The 21,381-nt window shown below is 46.6% G+C and overlaps 1 protein-coding gene across 4 annotated transcripts in view; it reads left to right on the plus strand.

The window, feature by feature from the left end:
- DMXL1 (Dmx like 1) overlaps positions 1-21,381 on the plus strand; it is a 444,894-nt gene that overhangs the window by 112,959 nt on the left and 310,554 nt on the right. For all 4 annotated transcript variants that reach the window (XM_063964182.1, XM_063964179.1, XM_063964181.1 and 1 more), the window contains exon 2: positions 8,549-8,674. In XM_063964182.1, coding sequence (XP_063820252.1) covers positions 8,549-8,674 — 126 coding nt within the window. The remainder of the gene's footprint in view (positions 1-8,548; positions 8,675-21,381) is intronic.

Genomic DNA, 21,381 nt, shown 5'->3' on the forward strand with positions numbered 1-21,381 from the left:
AAGGAGTCACATGATAATGGCTCCTTACTAAAATATGTCTAAGCTAAGAGCTACTTACCTTGGAGCAACCCCATAATGCTCCATGTGGCATGTCAGGGCCTGCACCTCCTCCTAATGCAGAAACCTCTCTGCCTCTCACAACAGACATATAGATTGGTAAATGCTCAATTAGCTTAGTGATATCATTCAGGTGCTCGAAAGGAAGGGGTATTTCTGAGCAAGAAAAAAAGCAATTGTTTCCCCAGCACACTGAATGGATAACAGTAACCAGATATAAATCCCACATAATAATAGAATTCAGAGATCTTCGTTACACATATTTGCGCAAATGTGTGGTTAAGCCCCAAAGCCGCATCAAGGCCTCTCTGTATATTTGGGGTCCCTAGCGCTATATCTAGGTGCAGGGTGTGGCACCCCAAAACACCAGAATGAGCCAGAAAGCACAGCGTGACATACCAGTGTAAAAAACTATAGTGTTAATAAATTAGTATTTAGGAAGCCGAAGCTATAGAGGGGGTGATATAAACATGAAATGTAATTAAAATAGAGAAATAGTGTTAGAAAATTAATAAGTGAAAAGTGTTAATAGAATGTAAAGGTATGCCACACTAAAGCCATCCAGCTCAGCCAGTCCAGAGGCACCACACCTCACACCTCCATTACCCCAATCTGGGTCTAATATTAACCAGCAAGGAGTCACATGATAATGGCTCCTTACTAAAATATGTCTAAGCTAAGAGCTACTTACCTTGGAGCAACCCCATAATGCTCCATGTGGCATGTCAGGGCCTGCACCTCCTCCTAATGCAGAACCACACATTTGCGCAAATATGTGTAACGAAGATCTCTGAATTCTATTATTATGTGGGATTTATATCTGGTTACTGTTATCCATTCAGTGTGCTGGGGAAACAATTGCTTTTTTTCTTGCTCAGAAATACCCCTTCCTTTCGAGCACCTGAATGATATCACTAAGCTAATTGAGCATTTACCAATCTATATGTCTGTTGTGAGAGGCAGAGAGGTTTCTGCATTAGGAGGAGGTGCAGGCCCTGACATGCCACATGGAGCATTATGGGGTTGCTCCAAGGTAAGTAGCTCTTAGCTTAGACATATTTTAGTAAGGAGCCATTATCATGTGACTCCTTGCTGGTTAATATTAGACCCAGATTGGGGTAATGGAGGTGTGAGGTGTGGTGCCTCTGGACTGGCTGAGCTGGATGGCTTTAGTGTGGCATACCTTTACATTCTATTAACACTTTTCACTTATTAATTTTCTAACACTATTTCTCTATTTTAATTACATTTCATGTTTATATCACCCCCTCTATAGCTTCGGCTTCCTAAATACTAATTTAGTTTTTTACACTGGTATGTCACGCTGTGCTTTCTGGCTCATTCTGGTGTTTTGGGGTGCCACACCCTGCACCTAGATATAGCGCTAGGGACCCCAAATATACAGAGAGGCCTTGATGCGGCTTTGGGGCTTAACCACACATTTGCGCAAATATGTGTAACGAAGATCTCTGAATTCTATTATTATGTGGGATTTATATCTGGTTACTGTTATCCATTCAGTGTGCTGGGGAAACAATTGCTTTTTTTCTTGCTCAGAAATACCCCTTCCTTTCGAGCACCTGAATGATATCACTAAGCTAATTGAGCATTTACCAATCTATATGTCTGTTGTGAGAGGCAGAGAGGCTTCTGCATTAGGAGGAGGTGCAGGCCCTGACATGCCACATGGAGCATTATGGGGTTGCTCCAAGGTAAGTAGCTCTTAGCTTAGACATATTTTAGTAAGGAGCCATTATCATGTGACTCCTTGCTGGTTAATATTAGACCCAGATTGGGGTAATGGAGGTGTGAGGTGTGGTGCCTCTGGACTGGCTGAGCTGGATGGCTTTAGTGTGGCATACCTTTACATTCTATTAACACTTTTCACTTATTAATTTTCTAACACTATTTCTCTATTTTAATTACATTTCATGTTTATATCACCCCCTCTATAGCTTCGGCTTCCTAAATACTAATTTATTAACACTATAGTTTTTTACACTGGTATGTCACGCTGTGCTTTCTGGCTCATTCTGGTGTTTTGGGGTGCCACACCCTGCACCTAGATATAGCGCTAGGGACCCCAAATATACAGAGAGGCCTTGATGCGGCTTTGGGGCTTAACCACACATTTGCGCAAATATGTGTAACGAAGATCTCTGAATTCTATTATTATGTGGGATTTATATCTGGTTACTGTTATCCATTCAGTGTGCTGGGGAAACAATTGCTTTTTTTCTTGCTCAGAAATACCCCTTCCTTTCGAGCACCTGAATGATATCACTAAGCTAATTGAGCATTTACCAATCTATATGTCTGTTGTGAGAGGCAGAGAGGCTTCTGCATTAGGAGGAGGTGCAGGCCCTGACATGCCACATGGAGCATTATGGGGTTGCTCCAAGGTAAGTAGCTCTTAGCTTAGACATATTTTAGTAAGGAGCCATTATCATGTGACTCCTTGCTGGTTAATATTAGACCCAGATTGGGGTAATGGAGGTGTGAGGTGTGGTGCCTCTGGACTGGCTGAGCTGGATGGCTTTAGTGTGGCATACCTTTACATTCTATTAACACTTTTCACTTATTAATTTTCTAACACTATTTCTCTATTTTAATTACATTTCATGTTTATATCACCCCCTCTATAGCTTCGGCTTCCTAAATACTAATTTATTAACACTATAGTTTTTTACACTGGTATGTCACGCTGTGCTTTCTGGCTCATTCTGGTGTTTTGGGGTGCCACACCCTGCACCTAGATATAGCGCTAGGGACCCCAAATATACAGAGAGGCCTTGATGCGGCTTTGGGGCTTAACCACACATTTGCGCAAATATGTGTAACGAAGATCTCTGAATTCTATTATTATGTGGGATTTATATCTGGTTACTGTTATCCATTCAGTGTGCTGGGGAAACAATTGCTTTTTTTCTTGCTCAGAAATACCCCTTCCTTTCGAGCACCTGAATGATATCACTAAGCTAATTGAGCATTTACCAATCTATATGACTTGCCCAAATTATGCAAGATGACACGGATACCGATTCTGATACTGCAGACGGTGATGGGGAGGTGCTGAGGGGGGCGGCATCCCTTGCTAAGGGGGTGCAGCTCATGATTGAGGCCATTAGAGATGTGTTAAACATTAATGACACCACTCCTGAGCAGGTTGAGGAGGCTTACTTCACTGACAATAAGAAAGCCTCGCTAACTTTCCCTGCGTCTAAAGAATTAATCGCTATATTTTAAAAATCCTGGGAAAACCCGGAGAAAAAATTCCAGATCCCATAAAGTGTTCTGGTTGCTTTTCACTTCCCTGAGGAAGATAGGAAAAAATGTGTTAACCCACCCATTGTTGACGCATCTGTCTCCAGACTGTCTAAAAAGGTGGTTTTACCTGTCCCTGGATATTCCGGGTTAAAAGAACCGGCTGATCGTAAGATTGACACTACGCTCAAATCCATTTACACTGCTTCAGGAGTGGTGTTAAGGCCCACTATTGGCTGTGCATGTATTTCTAAAGCCATAGTAAAGTGGTCAGGCACATTACTAGAGGATTTGGATACAATGGATAGAAGTGACATTGAATTGTTTTTACGTAACATACAGGATTCTGCAGGGTTCATGGTGGAATCCATGAAGGACCTGGGTATGCTGACTGCATGGATATCTTCCGTGTCGGTCTCAGCCCGCAGGGGACTCTGGCTATGCCAATGGTCTACAGAGGCGGAATCCAGGAGAAGTGTGGAGAACCTACCCTACACAGGTCAAGCTCTATTTGGGGAAGCGTTGGATGCGTGGATTTCCTTGGCAACCATGGGTAAGTCACCTTTCCTTCCCTCTGCTACACCTTCTGCGAAGAAACCATTTTCTTCAGCTGTGCCACAGTCCTTTCGGACCTCTAAGGCAAAAAAGTCCAAGCCTCCTGCCACTTTCTTTAGAGGTGGTCGGGCAAAATCCAAAAAAGCTTGCAGCCGCAGGCTCCCAGGATCAGAGACCTGCTTCTGGTTCCTCAAAATCCTCAGCATGACGGTTGACCTCAAAGCCTGGAGGACGGGCTGGTGGGTGCAAGATTCAGACTTTCAGACACATCTCGGTGTCGTCTGTCCTGGATCCCTGGGTACAGGATATTGTGTCCCAGGGGTACAGACTGGACTTTCAAGAACTCTCGCCTTACCGATTCTTCAAATCAGGCTTGCCAGCTTTGCTGACAGACAGGGCTATCCTACAGGAAGCCATCCCAGAATTGGAAAAGTCACAGGTCATTGTCCCAGTTCCACCTCCATATACTAAACAAGGATTATTATTCAAACCTTTTCGTGGTACCGAAACCGGATGGTTCGGTCAGACCAATTTTGAACTTGAAATTGTTGAACCTTTACCTGAGGGTGTTCAAATTCAAAATGGAGTCTCTTAGAGCAGTGATTTCAGGTCTGGAGGAGGGAGAGTTTCTGGTATCCCTGGATATCAAGGATGCGTACCTCCACATTCCGATTTGGCCGCCTCACTAGGCTTATCTCAGATTTGCACTGTTAGACAATCACTATCAATTCCAGGCACTGCCATTCGGCCTCTCCACAGCACAGAGTGTGTTCACCAAGGTGATGGCAGAGATGATGGTTCTCCTCCGCAGAAAGGGGGTGAACATAATCCCATATCTGAACTATCTGCTGATAAAGGCATTGTCCAGGGAGACGTTGTTGCAGTCCATTGTTCTCACGACTCATCTGCTCAGGGAACACAGTTAGATCCTGAATCTTCCAAATTCACGTTTGGAGTCGAACAGGAGGTTGTCTTTTCTGGGAATGATCCTCGACACGTATGTGCAGAGGGTGTTTTTCCCGGAGGAGAAAGCGTTGGTGATACAAACAATGGCCTGGGATGTCCTGAAGCCAGCCCGGGTTTCGGTTCATCAGTGCATTCGCCTTCTGGGGAAGATGATGGCCTCTTACGAGGCTCTACAGTACGGAATATTTCATGCTCTGCCCTTCCAACTGGATCTCCTGGACAAGTGGTCGGGATCTCATCTACACATGCACCAGAGAATTCGTCTATCACCGGAAGCCAGGATTTAACTCCTCTGGTGGCTGCAACTACCTCACCTTCTGGAGGGCCGCAGGTTCTGGATTCAGGACTGCGTCCTTCTAACCATGGATGCAAGTCTCCGGGGCTGGGGCGCATTCACTTAGGGGGAAACCTTCCAAGGACGGTGGTCAAGTCTGGAATCCAGCCTTCCAATAAACATTCTGGAACTAAGAGCCGTCTGCAACGGTCTTTTCCAAGTGGCTCATCTTCTGCGAGATTGAGCCATTCAAGTGCATTCGGACAATGTAACGACGGTGGCTTACATAAACAGACAGGGCAGAACGAAGAGCAGAGCTGCAATGTCAGAGGTAACAAGAATCATCATCTGGGCAGCAAAACACGCGTTGGCGCTGTCAGCAATCTTCATTCCGGGAGTAGACAACTGGGAAGCGGACTTCCTCAGCAGACACGATCTCCATCCAGGAGAGTGGGGCCTCGATCCGAAGGTGTTCGCGGAAGTAACAGATCTTTGGGGTGTACCTCAAATAGACATGATGGCCTCTCTTCTCAACAAGAAGCTTCGGCGGTATTGTTCCAGGTTGAGGGATCCACAAGCCGTGGCGGTGGACGCCCTAGTGACTCCGTGGGTGTTCTAGTTGGTGTACGTGTTTCCTCCGCTTCCACTCATTCCAAGAGTTCTAAAACTCATAATGAGAACGAGTTCAGGCAATCCTCATTTTCCGGACTGGCCAAGAAAGGCTTGGTACGCGGATCTTCTGGATCTACTACAAGAAGAGCTGAGGCCTCTTCCTCTTCGGGAGGACCTGCTGCAGCAGGGGCCGTTCGCTTATCAAGACTTACCACGGCTACGTTTGACAGGGAGGTTGAACGCCAGATATTAGCTCGGAAGGGCATTCTGAACATTTTTATTCCTACCCTGATACAGGCTAGGAAAGGAGTAACATCTAAACATTACCATCGTATTTGGAAAAAATATGTATCTTGGTGTGAGTCCAAGACGTTTCCTACGGTGGAGTTTCAACTGGGACTGTTTCTCCTCTTCCTGCAAGCAGGTGTGGATATGTGCCTGAGGTTGGGATCCGTAAAGGTCCAGATTTCGGCCCTATCCATTTTCTTCCAGAAACAGTTGGCTTCCCTCCCTAAGGTTCAGACTTTTTTGGAAGGGTTTCTGCACATCCAGCCTCCCTTTGTGCCGCCTACGTCGCCCTGGGATCTTAACGTGGTGTTGCAGTTCCTTCAATTGGATTGGTTCGAGCCTCTTCCGGAGGTTGAGGTCAAATTTCTCACTTGGAAGGCTGTCACTTTGTTGGCCTTAGCTTCTGCTAGACGTCTGTCGAAGTTGGGGGTTTTGTCTTGTAATAGCCCCTACTTGATCTTCCATGAAGAGAGAGCTGAGCTCTGGACACGTCGGCAGTTCCTTCCAACGGTTGTGTAAGCATTTCATATCAACCAACCTATTGTGGTACCAGTTGCTACTGATTCCTCAATTTCGTCAAAGTCCTTGGATGATGTATGCCTAGTTTGCACACCATAATTAGGTAATGAGGTGCTACTCTGCTTGAGACTTAATACAATATACAGAAGGAAAAAGATGCACCTGCATCTATCTCCCACTAGGAGTTCTGTGGTGCATAGAAGAAAAAAAAAAGAATTTCCCCCCACCCCTCATGCCCCTTTCACACCGCCAATGCCGGATCCCACCTGGGAATTGGAAACAGGTCCTTTCCGGGTGGTTTCCGGCATTGGACGCTGCTGGCTCCGGATGCGTTGCCATAGCAGCGGGGGGCGGAGCTGGCAGCGGGGGCGGAGGCTGCGCTGGGACATGAGATCATCTCCGCGCCACCTCTCCCTGTTGTAGTAAACTGGTGAGCCCCTTTATGCTGCCATTGACCCGGTATTCAACCTGGGTATAATACTGCATTATTCCTGGGTTGAATTTCCGACATGGTGCTTACACACCGCACGCTGACCCGTGTTGACCTGACAAAATGTCGGGTCGATTCCGGGGTGTTTGTGCGGTGTGAAAGGGGTATCACTAGCGCAGTACATTTTAAAATGACTGTAGAATATGGGAGTGAACAGCAAGTCCAGTGAGAAGATGTAGTGTCTGAGATCCTCAGTGTTGATCCTGCTCACATCTACACACCTCTTAAGCTGGGTACACACTGGAGCAATTCCAACCCAATATGTAATTTCTGGCCAAACTGAAATTACGTAATAAGCAGGATTGTTCAGAGTGTACAGCCAAGCTGCACGCTCTTGCGATATGTGCATGACCAACTGGACGATATCGCATGTGAGCCGTGCAGTGCATTGAAGGACGGAATGAGGGGTCGTTCTATCCTTCATTACATCATTCTGATGTGTACCACTGCTATGATATGTCGATTTGTCTGCTGCCATGTTTTCTGGGTACACATCACTCCAGTGTGTACCTACCTTAAATATCAGAGCTTTGGTTTTCGGCTGATGGAGCCAGGGTGGTTGGGGAAAGGGGGGGGGGGGGGCGCCTTGTAGAGCTGACCTACAGCAGGGGGGCATAACTATAATAGTCATTAATTGCTAGGTCAGTCCTAAATCTATTTTGTCTATAGGACAGATGTGTCCTTGCAATGCGTATGCATGTTCATATGCATCGTGTATAAGATTAGCTGTTCTGAACTGCACCTAGTCGCCACCTGCGACTTATCCGGTATAAGCAAATTGGTTGTGGGGGACACACACTTGCCATGGCTATCTTACTGTCTTGTGTACGCATCATGTATAAGGGGGGTAATTCCAAGTTGATCGCAGCAGGAATTTTGTTAGCAGTTGGGCAAAACCATGTGCACTGCAGGGGAGGCAGATTTAACATGTGCAGAGAGAGTTAGATTTGGGTGTGGTGTGTTCAATCTGCAGTCTAATTTGCAGTGTAAAAATAAAGCAGCCAGTATTTACCCTGCACAGAAATAAAATAACCCACCCAAATCTTACTTTTTCTGCACATGACTTTGCCCAACTGCTAACAAAATTCCTGCTGCGATCAACTTGGAATTACCCCCAAGATCAGCAAAGAACCATCTGTATATGTTTGGGGGTTTTTGTTTTTGGCTATTCACTCTGTGCTTTGTAGGTGATCCCTATTTTATATTTTTAGGATATAGATCTGGGGAAAAAACATGTAAATACTATTTGTGACAAGGTTTAAACATAGAAGGTTTTCTTATGATGATCTAAAACCTGTATGGTTTTGAATATGTATTCAATTATTTTCACCTGATTATTCAAATAGGTTATATATGTTTATATTTATAATGTTTTTGTAATCTAAGCGGAAAACTATATGAATGGGATTACGTTTATTTATTTTTTCTGGTATAATTTTATTTTAATATGTATTTGTTACAAATCCAAAGTAAAATTTACATTGATTTGGTTGTATAACCATCTCTCTCTCCCCCTTATATAGGCTTATGCATCTGGCTGTGATGTGGTGATTTTGGGAAGTGATTTCGAGAGACTACAAGTGATTCCTGGAGTAAAACATGGCAATGTTTTGGTGGGCTGTGTGGACTGTTCCATGCAACAGGGCAGGGTGAGTTACTTTTTTAAAAATGTATTTCTGATTTATTTAGGCATTTTTAGACTTTTCATGAACTGTATTGTAAATGGGCCATGTTGTATAATTGAGCAAATATAATTTATTCACAATAGAACACATTTACCCCTTAACCTTAAATTAAGTTTAGAAGTATTATATCTATTGGTGCCATACTGCAGATGGTTGTTTTTGAGTGCCATAAAGGAGTTCTTGCATGGACCACCATATTCCAACAACTGCTGTCAAAAGTCGTCATGTGCAGCAGTGGGGACAGGAACAGGTTTGTTTGGCGCTTTGTCCGACAATCTTTATGAGCAGTATATAAAACTGAACCCTGTTGTACAGTCCTGCTCCATGCTGACTTTTCTTTAATAACTCTGTGGCCATTACTAATTTAATCAGTTTGTCCTCTGTCATTTGTAGAATTAGGGAAGACCTATTGGAGTTTCTTGGTTGAAAGACAAATTAGTTAATTAGCTCCTTAAGGTTTTAGTTATAAAAACACTTTCCACAACAACCTCCATTTGATATTAATGTAATATGCACATTTTTTATTGAATTTGGCAAATATAAAGGGGAGGGGAGGGGGGTTACAGGACAAAAAGGATTTTGTAATAGGGGGAAATTTGTACTTGATGCTTTGAATGGCGACAGTTGAGCACCGTTTATCGCAATCCCAGCCATAAAGTTATTACTTTTCTTAACAAATTTGTTTAGCTGGACTTTATTTTTACCATGTCTAGTGTCTACCATGTAGGGTTTACACTGGATCTTAGAAGAAGAGAAAACAGGCTGAAGAGCTTAGTCGTCTTCTATTTAACCGACAAAACGGTGCACAAATAAGAACATGATAAATAATAAGGTTAATTAATCTGGAATTCAACTATTTTCTCTAACGTCCTAGTGGATGCTGGGGACTCCGTCAGGACCATGGGGAATAGCGGCTCCGCAGGAGACAGGGCACAAAAGCAAGCTTTTAGGATCACATGGTGTGTACTGGCTCCTCCCCCTATGACCCTCCTCCAAGCCTCAGTTAGGTTTTTGTGCCCGTCCGAGTAGGGTGCAATCTAGGTGGCTCTCTTAAAGAGTTACTTAGAAAAAGTTTTTAGGTTCTTTATTTCAGTGAGTCCTGCTGGCAACAGGCTCACTGCATCGAGGGACTTAGGGGAGAGATTTTCAACTCACCTGCGTGCAGGATGGATTGGATTCTTAGGCTACTGGACACCATTAGCTCCAGAGGGAGTCGGAACACAGGGCTCGCCCTGGGGTTCGTCCCGGAGCCGCGCCGCCGACCCCCCCTTGCAGATGCTGAAGATGAAGAGGTCCGGAACCAGGCGGCAGAAGACTTTCAGTCTTCATCAGGTAGCGCACAGCACTGCAGCTGTGCGCCATTGTTGTCAGCACACTTCTCACAGCAGTCACGGAGGGTGCAGGGCGCTGGGGGGGGGGCGCCCTGGGCAGCAATGTATAATACCTGTATGGCGAAAAATACATCACATATAGCCCTTGAGGCTATATGGATGTATTTAACCCCTGCCAGATATCAAAAACTCCTGAGAAGAAGCCCGCCGAAAAGGGGGCGGGGCCTATTCTCCTCAGCACACAGCGCCATTTTCCCTCACAGAAATGCTGGTGGGAAGGCTCCCAGGCTCTCCCCTGCACTGCACTACAGAAACGGGGTTAAAACAGAGAGGGGGGGCACTGATTTGGCGATATGTACATATATTAAAATGCTATAAGGGAGGAACACTTATATAAAGGTTGTCCCTGGATAATTATAGCGTTTTGGTGTGTGCTGGCAAACTCTCCCTCTGTCTCCCCAAAGGGCTAGTGGGTCCTGTCCTCTATCAGAGCATTCCCTATGTGTGTGCTGTATGTCGGTACGTGTGTGTCGACATGTATGAGGTAAATGTTGGTGAGGAGGCGGAGCAAATTGCCTGTAATGGTGATGTCACTCTCTAGGGAGTCGACACCGGAATGGATGGCTTATTTATGGAATTACGTGATAATGTCAACACGCTGTAAGCCGGTTGACGACATGAGAGGGCCGGCGAACAAATTAGTATCTGTCCAGGCGTCTCAAACACCGTCAGGGGCTGTAAAATGCCCATTTACCTCAGTCGGTCGACACAGACCCAGACAAGGACACTGATTTCAGTGTCGACGGTGAAGAAACAAACGTATTTTCCTTTAGGGCCACACGTTAAGGGCAATGAAGGAGGTGTTACATATTTCTGATACTCCAAGTACCACAAAAAAGGGTATTATGTGTGAGGTGAAAAAACTACCTGTAGTTTTCCCTGAATCAGATAAATTATATGAAGTGTGTGATGATGCGTGGGTTTCCCCCGATAGAAAATTATTGGCGGTATACCTTTTCCCGCCAGAAGTTAAGGCGCGTTGGGAAACACCCCTCAGGGTGGATAAGGCGCTCACACGCTTATCAGAACAAGTGGCGGTACCATCTACAGATAGGACCGTACTTAAGGAGCCAGCTAATAGGAGGCTGAAAAATATCCTAAAATGTATACACACACATGCTGGTGTTATACTGTGACCAGCGATCGCCTCAGCCTGGATGTGCAGACCTGAGGTGGCTTGGTCGGATTCCCTGACTAAAAATATTGATACCCTTGACAGGGACAGTATTTTATTGACTATAGAGCATTTAAAGGATGCATTTCTATATATGCGAGATGCGCAGAGGGATATTGCACTCTGGCATCAAGAGTAAATGCGATGTCCATATCTACAAGAAGATGTTTATGGACACGACAGTGGTCAGGTGATGCAGATTCCAAACGGCACAAAGATGTATTGCCGTATAAAGGGGAGGAGTTATTTGGGGTCGGTCCATGGGACCTGGTGGCCACGGCTACTGCTGGAAAATCCACCGTTATTTACCCTAAGTCACATCTCTGCAGAAAAAGACACCGTCTTTTCAGCCTCAGTCTTTTCGTCCCTATAAGAGTCATATCTGCCCAGGGATAGAGAAAAGGGAAGAAGACTGCAGCAGGCAGCCCATTCCCAGGAATAGAAGCCCTTCGCCGCTTCTACTAAGTTCTCAGCATGACGCTGGGACCGTACAGGACCCCTGGATCCTACAAGTAGTATCCAAGGGGTACAGATTGGAATGTCGAGGCGTTTCCCCCCTCGCAGGTTCCTGTAGTCTGCTGTACCAATGTCTCCCTCCGACAGGGAGGCAGTATTGAAAATAATTCACAAGCTGTATTCCCAGCAGGTGATAATAAAAATACCCCTCCTACAACAAGGAAAGGGGTATTGTTCCACACTATATGGTGGTACTGAAGCCAGAAGGCTAGGTGAGACCGATTCTAAATCTAAAAATTTTTTTGAACACTTACAAAGGTTCAAATTCAGATGGAGTCACTCAGAGCAGTGATAGCAAACAAGGGGACTATATAGTGTCCCGGGACATCAGGGATGCTTACCTCCATGTCCCAAAAATTTGCTTTTCTCACCAAGGGTACCTCAGGTTCGTGGTACAGAACTGTCACTATCAGTTTCAGACGATGCCGTTGGATTGTCCAAGGCACCCCGGGTCCTTACCAAGGTAATGACCGAAATGAGGATTCGTCGTCAAAGAGAATGGACGACCTCCTGATAAGAACAAGGTCCAGAGAACAGTTGGAGGTCGGAGTAGCACTATCTCAAGTAGTTCTACGACAGCACGGGTGGATTCTAAATATTCCATAACCGCAGTTGTTCCGACGACACGTCTGCTGGTCCTAGGGATGATTCTGGACACAGTCCAGGAAAAGGTGTTTCTCCCAGAGGAGAAAGCCAGGGAGTTATCCGAGCTAATCGGGATCCTCCTAAAACCAGGAAAAGTGTCAGTGCATCATTGCACAAGAGTCCTGGTAAAAATGGTGGCTTATTACGAAGCGCTTCCATTCGGCAGATTTCACACAAGAACTCTTCAGTGGGATCTGCTGGACAAATGGTCCGGATCGCATCTTCAGATGCATCAGCGGATAACCCTATATCCAAGGACAAGGGTGTCTCTCCTGTGGTGATTACCGAGTGCTCATCTTCTAGAGGGCCGCAGATTCGGCATTCAGGATTGGATGCTGGTAACCACGGAGGCCAGCCTGAGAGGCTGGGGAGCAGCCACACAGGGGAAAAAATTTCCAGGGAGTGTGATCAAGTCTGGAGAATTCTCTCCACATAAATATACTGGAGCTAAGAGCAAATTTATAATGCTCTAAGTTTAGCAAGGCCTCTGCTTCAAGGTCAGCCGGTATTGATCCAGTGGGATAACATCACGGCAGTCGCCCACGTAAACAGAAAGGGCGGCACAAGAAGCAGGAGGGCAGTGGTCAAAACTGCAAGGATTTTTCGCTAGGCGGAAAATCATGTGTTAGCACTGTCAGCAGTGTTCATTCCGGGAGTGGATGACTGGGAAGCAGACTTCCTCAGCAGGCACGACCTCCACCCGGGAGAGTGGGAACTTCATCGGGAAGTTTTCCGCATGATTGTGAACCGTTGGGAAAGACCAAAGGTGGACATGATGGCGTCCCGCCCGAACAAAAAACGGGACAGGTATTGCGCCAGGTCACGAGACCTTCAGGCGATAGCTGTGGACGTCCTGGTAACACCGTGGGTGTAACAGTCGGTGTATGTGTTCCCTCCTCTGTTTCTCATAACCAAGGTATTGAGAATTATAAGACGTAGAGGAGTAAGAACTATACTCGTGGCTCCGGATTGGCCAAGAGGGACTTGGTAACCGGAACTTCAAGAGATGCTCACAGAGGACTAATGGCCTCGGGAGCTAAGATGGGATTTGCTTTCAGCAAGAACCATGTCTGTTCCAAGAGGAACCGTGGCATCTGCCTCTAAGAAAGGACCTGCTCCAGCAGGGACCTTGTCTGTTCCAAGACTTACCGCGACTGCGTTTGACGGCATGGCGGTTGAACGCCGGATCCTAAGGGAAAAGGCATTCCGGAAGAAGTCATACCTACCCTGGTCAAAGCCAGGAAGGAGGTGACCGTACAACGTTATCACCACATGTGGTGAAAATATATTGCGTGGGTGAGGCCAGGAAGGCCCCACGAATTTTTTTTTCGACTAGGTCGATTTCTGCACTTCCTGAAAACAGGAGTGTCTATGAGCATCAAATTGGGGTCCATTAAGGTTCAAGTTTCGGCCCTGTAGATTTTCTTCCAGAAAAAATTGGCTTCAATTCCTGAAGTCCAGACGTTTGTCAAGGGAGTATTGCATATACAGCCCCTTGTGTGCCTCCAGTGGCACCGTGGGATCTCAACGTAGTGTTGGGATTCCTAAAATCATATTGGTTTGAACCGCTCAAATCTGTGGATTTGAAATATCTCACATGGAAAGTGACCATGTTGTGGCCCTGGCCTCGGCCAGACGATTGTCAGAATTGGGGGCTTTGTCTTAAAAAAGCCCATATTTGTTTTTCCAGTCGGACAAGGCAGAACTGCGGACTCGTCCCCAGTTTCTTCCTAAGGTGGTGTCAGCGTTTCACCTGAAACAACATATTGTGGTGCCTGCGGCTACTAGGGACTTGGAGGACTCCAAGTTGCTAGACGTTGTCGGGGCCCTAAAAATATATAGATATATATATATATATATATATATATATATATATATATATATATATATATATATATATATATATATATATATATATATATATATTCCAGGACGGCTGGAGTCAGAAATTCTGACTTGCTGTTTATATTGTATGCACCCAAAAAGCTGGGTGCTCCTGCTTCTAAGCAGACTATTGCTTGTTGGATTTGTAGTACAATTCAGCTTGCACATTCTGTGGCAGGCCTGCCACAGCCAAAATCTGTAAGTGCCCATTCCACAAGGAAGGTGGGCTCATCTTGGGCGGATGCCCGAGGGGGTCTCGGCTTTAAAATTTTGCCGAGCAGTTACGTGGTCAGGGGGGAACACGTTTGTAAAATTCTACAAATTTGATACCCTGGCTGAGGAGGACCTGGAGTTCTCTCATTCGGTGCTGCAGAGTCATCCGCACTCTCCCGCCCGTTTGGGAGCTTTGGTATAATCCCCATGGTCCTGACGGAGTCCCCAGCATCCACTAGGACGTTAGAGAAAATAAGATTTTACTTACCGATAAATCTATTTCTCGTAGTCCGTAGTGGATGCTGGGCGCCCATCCCAAGTGCGGATTGTCTGCATTACTTGTACATAGTTATTGTTACAAAAATCGGGTTATTATTGTTGTGAGCCATCTTTTTTAGAGGCTACTTCATTGTTATCATACTGTTAACTGGGTTCAGATCACAAGTTGTACGGTGTGATTGGTGTGGCTGGTATGAGTCTTACCCGGGATTCAAGATCCTTCCTTATTGTGTACGCTCGTCCGGGCACAGTACCTAACTGAGGCTTGGAGGAGGGTCATAGGGGGAGGAGCCAGTACACACCATGTGATCCTAAAAGCTTGCTTTTGTGCCCTGTCTCCTGCGGAGCCGCTATTCCCCATGGTCCTGACGGAGTCCCCAGCATCCACTACGGACTACGAGAAATAGATTTATCGGTAAGTAAAATCTTATTTTTCCCTCTGTAGCCTGAAGCTAGGTCCACACGGTGCAATTTTTTTTGCACTGCATCGCACACTGGGGGTCATTCCGAGTTGATCGCTAGCTGCCATAGTTAGCAGCGCAGCGATCAGGCTAAAAATCGGCAAAATCGGCATTGCTCCGCAATGCGCGCGCGCGACGTACAGGTACAAAGCCCGTTGTGGTTGTGCACAGGTTCTAGTGAAGTTTTCCTTCGCACTGGGGGGACCGCAAGAAGATTGACAGGAAGGGGGGGTTTCTGGGTGTCAACTGACCGTTTTCAGGGAGTGTTTGCAAAAACGCAGGCGTGTCTGGGCATTTACTTGACTGGTGTATGACGTCAAATCCGGACACGAATAGGCGGAAGTGATCGCAAGCGCTGAGTAGGTTCAGAGCTACTCAGAAACTGCACAAACTGTTTTTGCAGAGCTCGGCTGCACATGCGTTTGCACTTCTGCTAAGCTAAAATACACTCCCCAGTGGGCGGCGGCATAGTGTTTGCACGATCAACTCTGAATGACCCCCACTATCTGTCTAGAGTGCGATATAGTGCACTATATCGCACCGTGTACGCACTATATTGTATGCGATATAGTGCAGTGCGCACTTCCGCGGGTCGTATCTGAGATTCTATGTCGTATGAACATGCAGCTCAATTTTGGTTAAATAGTACCCTATCTAGTGCATATCGTACCGTGTGCATGTAACGTACGATATTGTATCTGATTTGCGTCCTCACAGTCACTCAGTCCACCCTAAAGCCCTCACCCTCCCCTTAATCCATGCCCATTATGTAAATAAAGTGAAATGCTTCATCTTAAATCTATTGTGCCAAATCTTATGCTATATCTTACCGTGTATGCACTATTTTGTTGGTTCAGGAGCTCAGGGAATTTCAAGGGAAATAGTGTAGGATATCTTAACATAGTAAAAATCTTACCATGTGTACCCAGCCTTTAGTCATACAAAAAGTTTTCACCATGTGAGGGCAAGATTCAGTCAAGCGTAGTTTTTAAAGCCATACTATCCTACATGTTACAAAAGTATTTTGGAGTACATTACATTGTCTGTATAGTGATATTTTAGTCTGGGTGTACAAGTTTGAAAAACAAACAAACACTTGCATCTCTTTTCTTAAAGTTCAAAAACCCGTTTCCCATTAATACAACACCCATCATACATAAACCACAAAATTTAACTAATTTCTCTTACGTCCTAGAGGATGCTGGGGACTCCGTAAGGACCATGGGGTATAGACGGGCTCCGCAGGAGATAGGGCACCTAAAAAGAACTTTGACTATGGGTGTGCACTGGCTCCTCCCTCTATGCCCCTCCTCCAGACCTCATTTAGATCTTGTACCCAGGGGAGAATGGGTGCACTGCAGAGAGCTCTCCAGAGTTTTCTGTGGAAAAAGAATTTTGTTCGTTTTTTTATTTTCAGGGAGTCCTGTTGGCAACAGGCTCCCTGCATCGTGGGACCGAGGAGAGAGAAGCAGAGCTGGCTTGTAAAGTTGGGCACTGCTTCTAGGCTACTGGACACCATTAGCTCCAGAGGGAGTCGGAACACAGGTCTCACCTGGGGTTCGTCCCGGAGCCGCGCCGCCGTCCTCCTCACAGATGCCGAAGATAGAAGCCAGGTGAGTATTGAGGAAAAGACTTCAGGCGGCAGAAGACATCAGATCTTCACGAGGTAAGCGCGCAGCGGTAAGCTGCGCGCCATTGCTCCCAGTCACACGCACACAAGCAGGCACTGAAGGGTGCAGGGCGCAGGGGGGGCGCCCTGGGCAGCAATAAACATCAATTTGGCCATAAATACGATGGATTAGGCTGTGGGACAGTAAATCCGCGGACCCCCGCCATTTTATTAGTATATGATGATGGGACCGAAGCCTGCCGTCGGGTGGGCGGGGCTTGATACTCAGCACTAACCAGCGCCATTTTCTCCACAGAGGCTGCATGAGAAAACGCTGGCTCTCTGTTCTCTCCGCTGCTGAGCTTCACAGGTTGGAAAAAGGAGGAGGGGAGCACTTTGGCGACTCAGTGAGTGGAGATTACAATTATAAACATATAACAGCGCTATCTGGTCATATATTCCAGTGTTTTTAAGCGCTGGGTGTGTGCTGGCATACTCTATCTCTCTGTCTCTCCTAAGGGCCTGGTTGGGGTTTTGTCCCCTTATAGGTAACTCCCTGTGTGTGTGGGGTGTCGGTACGTGTGTGTCGACATGTCTGAGGCGGAAGGCTTCTCCAAGGAGGAGGTGGAGCAAATGAGTGGTGTGTCCCCGTCGGTTGTGCCGACTCCAGATTGGATGGACATGTGGCATACGTTGCATGCAAGTGTGACATCTTTACATAAAAGGCTTGATAAGGCTGGTTTAGGGGGGACATCAGGCGGTCAATCCTCAGATTGGACCGACTCACAGGGCCCGTCGGGGTCTCAAAAGCGTCCCTTAACACAAGACACTACTACCGACACGGATTCTGATTCCAGTGTCGACTGTGACGAAGTAAAATTGCACCCTAGGGTGACTAAAACTATTCAGTGTATGATTGTGGCAATAAGGGATGTGTTGCATATTGTGGATGAACCCTTGATCCCCGACACAAGGTGTTTAAGGAAAAGAAACAGATTATTAATTTTCCCACATCTCATGAATTAAATGAGTTCTTTGGAAAAGCTTGGGAGACTCCGGATAAGAGACCGCAGATCCCCAAAAGAAGTTTTATGGCATACCCTTTCCCTAAGCAGGACAGAGAGATTTGGGAATTACCCCCCACTGTGGACAAGGCCCTGACGCGCTTGTCCAAGAAAGTGGCGCTACCGTCTCCTGACACAGCGGCCCTTAAGGACCCTGCAGATCGCAGGCAAGAAACTACCTTAAAGGGTTTTTATTCTCATACGGGTGCTGTGCTAAGACTGACGATTGCGTCGGCATGGGTGTGTAGCGCAATTGTAGCTTGGACAGATGAGCTGACAGATCAATTTGATACTATGGATAAGGATACTATATTCCTAACTCTAGCCCATATAGAAGACGCAGTCTTATTTATGAGGGATGCTCAAAGGGACATTGGATTGCTAGCTTCTAGGGCCAATGCCATGTCTATCTCCGCGAGAAGATCCTTATGGACTCGCCAATGGACGGGTGATGCGGATTCCAAAAAACATATGGAAGTACTACCCTATAAGGGTGATGTATTGTTTGGGGATGGGCTGACGGACCTGGTTTCCACAGCTACAGCAGGTAAATCAAATTTTTCACCATATATTCCCCAACAGCAAAAGAAAGCAACACCTTATCAGATACAGTCCTTTCGGTCGCACAAGTCCAAAAGAGGTCGGGAATCCTCTTTCCTCGCCAGAGGTAAGGGCAGAGGCAAGAGAGCACCTGCTTCGGCAGGTGCCCAGGAACAAAAGTCCTCCCCGGCTGCTCCAAAACCCACAGCATGACGCTGGGGCTGCCCTGAGGGAGTCCGCACCGGTGGGGGCACGTCTTCGACTTTTCAGTCAGGCATGGGTCAGATCGGACCTGAATCCCTGGGTGTTGGATATAGTTTCACAGGGTTACAAACTAGAATTCGAGGAGGTGCCCCCGCGCCGATTTTTCAAGTCGGCCCTACCAGCTTCCACATTGGAAAAGGATGTAGTGTTAGCTGCAATTCAAACGCTGTGTATACAGCAAGTGATAATCAAGGTTCCCCTGCACCAGCAGGGAAGAAGTTACTACTCAACCCTATTTGTGGTCCCGAAACCGGACGGTTCGGTCAGACCGATTTTGAATATGAAATCCCTAAACCTGTACATAAAAAGATTCAAATTCAAAATGGAATCACTCAGAGTGATAATAGCCAACATGGAGGAGGGGGAGTTTATGGTGTCTCTGGACATAAAGGATGCGTACCTTCAAGTCCCCATATATGCCCCCCGTCAGGAATACCTGAGATTCGCTGTACAGGTTTGTCATTACCAATTTCAGACGTTGCCGTTTGGACTTTCCACGGCCCCGAGGATTTTCACCAAGATAATGGCGGAAATGATGGTGGTCCTGCGCAAGCATGGAGTCACAATTATCCCATACTTGGACGATCTCCTGATAAAAGCGAGATCAAGAGAGAAATTACTGAGCAGTGTGGCGCTCTCTCTGAGAGTGCTCCAGCAACACGGTTGGATTCTAAATCTACTGAAGTCACAGTTGATTCCGACAACTCGTCTACCGTTCCTAGGTATGATACTGGATACGGAACAAATGAAGGTCTTTCTCCCAATAGAGAAAGCCCAAGACATCCAGAACATGGTCAGAGACCTGCTAAAACCGAAAAGGGTGTCAGTTCACCAATGCACTCGAGTTCTTGGGAAAATGGTGGCGGCCTACGAGGCCATTCCCTTCGGGAAGGTTCCATGCAAGGACTTTTCAATGGGACCTTCTGGACAAGTGGTCCGGGTCCCATCTGCATTTACATCGGAAAATAACTCTGTCCCCAGGAACCAGAGTGTCCCTCCTGTGGTGGTTGCAGAGTGCTCACCTGCTGGAGGGTCGCCGGTTCGGGATTCAGGACTGGATCCTGGTTACCACGGACGCGAGCCTCCGAGGATGGGGAGCGCTCACACAGGGAAAGACCTTTCAGGGTCTTTGGTCAGACCAGGAGTCCTGTCTACACATCAATGTGTTGGAACTCAGGGCCATTTACAACGGCCTTCGTCAAGCGGAGAGTTTTCTTCGAAACCTTCCGTTTCTGATTCAATCAGACAATGTCACAGCAGTGGCTCATGTGAACCGCCAAGGCGGGACAAGAAGCAGAGTCGCAATGGCGGAAGCCACAAGGATCCTTCGCTGGGCTGAAAATCATGTAAGCGCTCTGTCGGCTGTCTTCATTCCGGGAGTGGACAACTGGGAAGCAGACTTCCTCAGCAGACACTATCTCCATCCAGGAGTGTGGGGACTTCATCAAGAAGTCTTTGCAGACGTAACACGTCTTTGGGGAACTCCTCAAATAGACATGATGGCGTCACGCCTCAACAAAAAACTTCGGAGGTATTGCGCCAGGTCTCGGGACCTTCAGGCAGTAGCAGTAGACGCACTGGTAACACCGTGGGTGTTCGACTCGGAATACGTGTTCCCTCCTCTTCCTCTCATCACGAAAGTGTTGAGGATCATAAGACGAAGAAGAGTACAGACGATTCTCGTTGTACCAGACTGGCCTCGAAGAGCTTGGTACTCGGATCTACAAGAGATGCTCACAGGAGACCCCTGGCCTCTTCCTCTGAGGGAAGACCTGTTGCAGCAGGGTCCCTGTGTATTTCAAGACTTACCGCGGTTACGTTTGACGGCATGGCGGTTGAACGCCGAATCCTAGCAAAAAAGGGGATTCCGGAAGAGGTCATCCCTACTTTAATAAAGGCTAGGAAGGAGGTGACGATAAAACATTATCACCGTATCTGGCGAAAGTATGTGTCTTGGTGTAAGACCAAGAATGCACCTACGGAAGATTTTTATTTGGGTCGTCTTCTCCACTTCCTATAGACAGGAGTGGATATGGGCCTGAAATTAGGCTCGGTTAAGGTACATATTTCGGCCCTCTCGATTTTCTTTCAGAAGGAATTGGCTTCTCTTCCAGAAGTCCAGACGTTTGTAAAGGGAGTGCTGCACACCCAGCCCCCTTTTGTGCCTCCAGTGGCACCATGGGACCTGAACGTGGTGTTGCAGTTTCTAAAATCACACTGGTTTGAACCGCTTAACAAGGTTCAATTGAAATTTCTTACCTGGAAGGTGGTAATGTTGTTGGCCTTAGCATCAGCAAGGCGAGTGTCAGAATTGGCGGCTCTATCACACAAGAGCCCCTACTTGATTTTTCATGTGGATCGAGCTGAATTGAGGACACGTCCGCAATTTTTGCCTAAAGTGGTTTCGTCGTTCCATATGAATCAACCTATTGTGGTGCCTGTGGCTACTGGTGACCTGGAGGATTCCAGATCCCTGGACGTAGTCAGGGCCTTAAAAATGTATGTAGCCAGGACGGCTAAAATTAGGAAAACAGAGGCTCTGTTTGTCCTGTATGCGGCCAATAAGATTGGCGCTCCTGCTTCAAAGCAGACTATTGCTCGCTGGATCTGTAATACGATTCAGCAGGCTCA

Source organism: Pseudophryne corroboree, chromosome 1 (genome assembly GCF_028390025.1).
Source record: "Pseudophryne corroboree isolate aPseCor3 chromosome 1, aPseCor3.hap2, whole genome shotgun sequence".
NCBI lineage: Eukaryota > Metazoa > Chordata > Amphibia > Anura > Myobatrachidae > Pseudophryne > Pseudophryne corroboree.